This window comes from Rhincodon typus, chromosome 46, assembly GCF_021869965.1.
Source record: "Rhincodon typus isolate 14 chromosome 46, sRhiTyp1.1, whole genome shotgun sequence".
Classification (NCBI taxonomy): domain Eukaryota; kingdom Metazoa; phylum Chordata; class Chondrichthyes; order Orectolobiformes; family Rhincodontidae; genus Rhincodon; species Rhincodon typus.
This window is the reverse complement of record NC_063377.1, coordinates 6,989,878-6,991,977: the sequence shown is the minus strand read 5'-3', so window position 1 is coordinate 6,991,977 and position 2,100 is coordinate 6,989,878. Positions and strand designations below refer to the sequence as shown.

Below are 2,100 nucleotides of genomic sequence, written 5' to 3'. Positions count from 1 at the left end.
CAGGGTCAGCGTCGGTGTTAGGGTCAGCGTCGGCGTTAGGGTCAGCGTCGGCGTTAGGGTTAGGGTCAGGGTCAGGGTCAGTGTTATGGTCAGGGTCAACGTCAGGGTCAGGATTATGGTCAGGGTCAGGGTTATGGTCAGGGTCAGGGTCGGTGTTATGATCAGGGTCGGTGTTAGGGTCAGGGTCAACGTTAGGGTCAGGGTCAACGTTAGGGTCAGGGTCAACGTTAGGGTCAGGGCCAGAGGTGTGCGGTACAGGTCCTACCTCGACACACATCCTGTGTAGGTTGGTTGAGAGCAGCAGCAGCGAGGGCCGCAGACACGACACTGGGCAGCCCCGAGAGACTGGGATGAAGGTTTGTCGTTTCCTCACGATGAGTTGTTACCTGTGGGCGAACGAACGAAGGACACAGTCAGACAGTCAGCACGAGATCGGGCTGACCTCACCTTGTACAGGGCACAGTATTGCAACAGCACAGCGCAGAGGGTATTACTCTCCCTCTGTCTATCTCTCCCTCACCCTTTCCCTACTCTCCCTCCATCTCTTTCGCTCTCTCTTTATTTCTCTGTTGTCCCTCCCTTTCTCTCTCTCTCTCTCTTTCTCTATTCCCCCCTCAACTTCTTTCTCTATTTCTCCCTCTTTCCACTTCTGTCTTTCATCTCAGAATCAGGACGTCCTGATATTGAGTGAATGCAGCACTATCGGAGGGTCAGCGCCGAGGGAGTGAGCGCTGTCGGAGGGTCAGCGCCGAGGGAGCGGGCGCTGTCGGAGGGTCAGCGCCGAGGGAGCGCCACACTGTAGGAGGGTCAGCGCCGAGGGAGCAGGCGCTGTCACTTTGTTGATTCTGTGTATTAAGGACAGAAAAGTTTTGCAGGACTTTTCCTGGTCAATAGTGACAAGGCTCCAAGTCCACTTTGAGCCATGAGCCCCCACAGGTGAAGCCATTGTCTGTCGGATGTGACGGAGATGCCTCCGCAGACGAATGGCCATTCTCTCGCTCGACCCCCTCCGCCATTCTGTCTGCCCTGGGGACCAGCTCCCATCAATTTCATATCGCAGCACCCTCATGACAAAGGTAGGGGGGGCTTCAATCTACCCTGGTCATTAAAACTGCAGTTATCGTGACGGTCAGCCCCCAGGGACCTCTGTGCCTTAACTGCATTGTTGTGTCGCCTCCCCTGACGTTTTGAGGGCCCCCCAGCATGCACAAAATCACTCGCTCATGAGCCTTTTGGATGAGGGGATTCTCTGTTCTTACCCCTGTCGTGGATGTGATAATGTGCTTCCAGTCCCTGCATAACGCTCATTAACATCCCATCCTCAGGTTTTGTGCTGGATATTGGACCACCGCAAGTGATTTTATTCTGTCTCTCTCTCCCTGCACTGTTAAACTTTATCATAATCCCCTCAACCTGCACAATCAAGTGGCTTTGGCCTCTAGTGCCCTGGTTGCAGATTTCAAACCTCACACTTTCTTCATCACCTCCCCCATCTTTTCCCCCTCTCTCTGTCACTCAGCCATTTGCTTCCTTGAGATTTAATATGAGGGTGAGTGTGTGTGGAGCGGGCGAGTGCAGGTGTGGGAGTGAGGGAGAGCGGGTGTGTGGGAGTGAGGGAGAGCGGGTGTGTGGGAGTGAGGGAGTGTCAGAGGGAGGGAGTGTCGGAGGGAGGGAGTGTCGGAGGGAGTGTGGGAGGGAGGGAGAATGTTAGAGTGGGAATGTGAAGGTGAGAGACAGTGTGTGAGAGGGAGTGTGAGAGAGAAAGAAAGTGTGTGAGAGAGTGAGGTGAGAAAGACTGCGTGAGAGAGAGAGTGAGAGTGTGAGAGAGGGGGAGGGGGGTTGTGAGAGAGAGAGAGAGTGTGTGTGTGTGTGTGAGAGAGAGTGTGTGTGTGTGTGAGAGAGAGTGTGTGTGTGTGTGTGTGTGAGAGAGAGTGTGTGTGTGTGTGAGAGAGAGTGTGTGTGTGTGTGTGAGAGAGAGTGTGTGTGTGTGAGAGAGAGAGTGTGTGTGTGAGAGAGAGTGTGTGTGTGAGAGAGAGTGGGGGAGAGTGTGAGAGAGAGAGAGACAGTGAGTGAATGAGAGAGAGTGTGAGTGTGTGTGTG

General features: G+C 54.2%; 2 protein-coding genes across 6 annotated transcripts in view; both read right to left on the bottom strand.

Moving 5' to 3' along the window:
• The window catches only part of LOC125487874 (transcription factor 12-like), a 49,870-nt gene that overhangs the window by 10,635 nt on the left and 37,135 nt on the right, over positions 1–2,100 (bottom strand). For all 3 annotated transcript variants that reach the window (XM_048620362.1, XM_048620363.1, XM_048620364.1), the window contains exon 9: positions 266–386. In XM_048620362.1, coding sequence (XP_048476319.1) covers positions 266–386 — 121 coding nt within the window. The remainder of the gene's footprint in view (positions 1–265; positions 387–2,100) is intronic.
• Positions 1–2,100, bottom strand: part of cgnb (cingulin b) — a 151,354-nt gene that overhangs the window by 139,981 nt on the left and 9,273 nt on the right. The window lies entirely within an intron of this gene.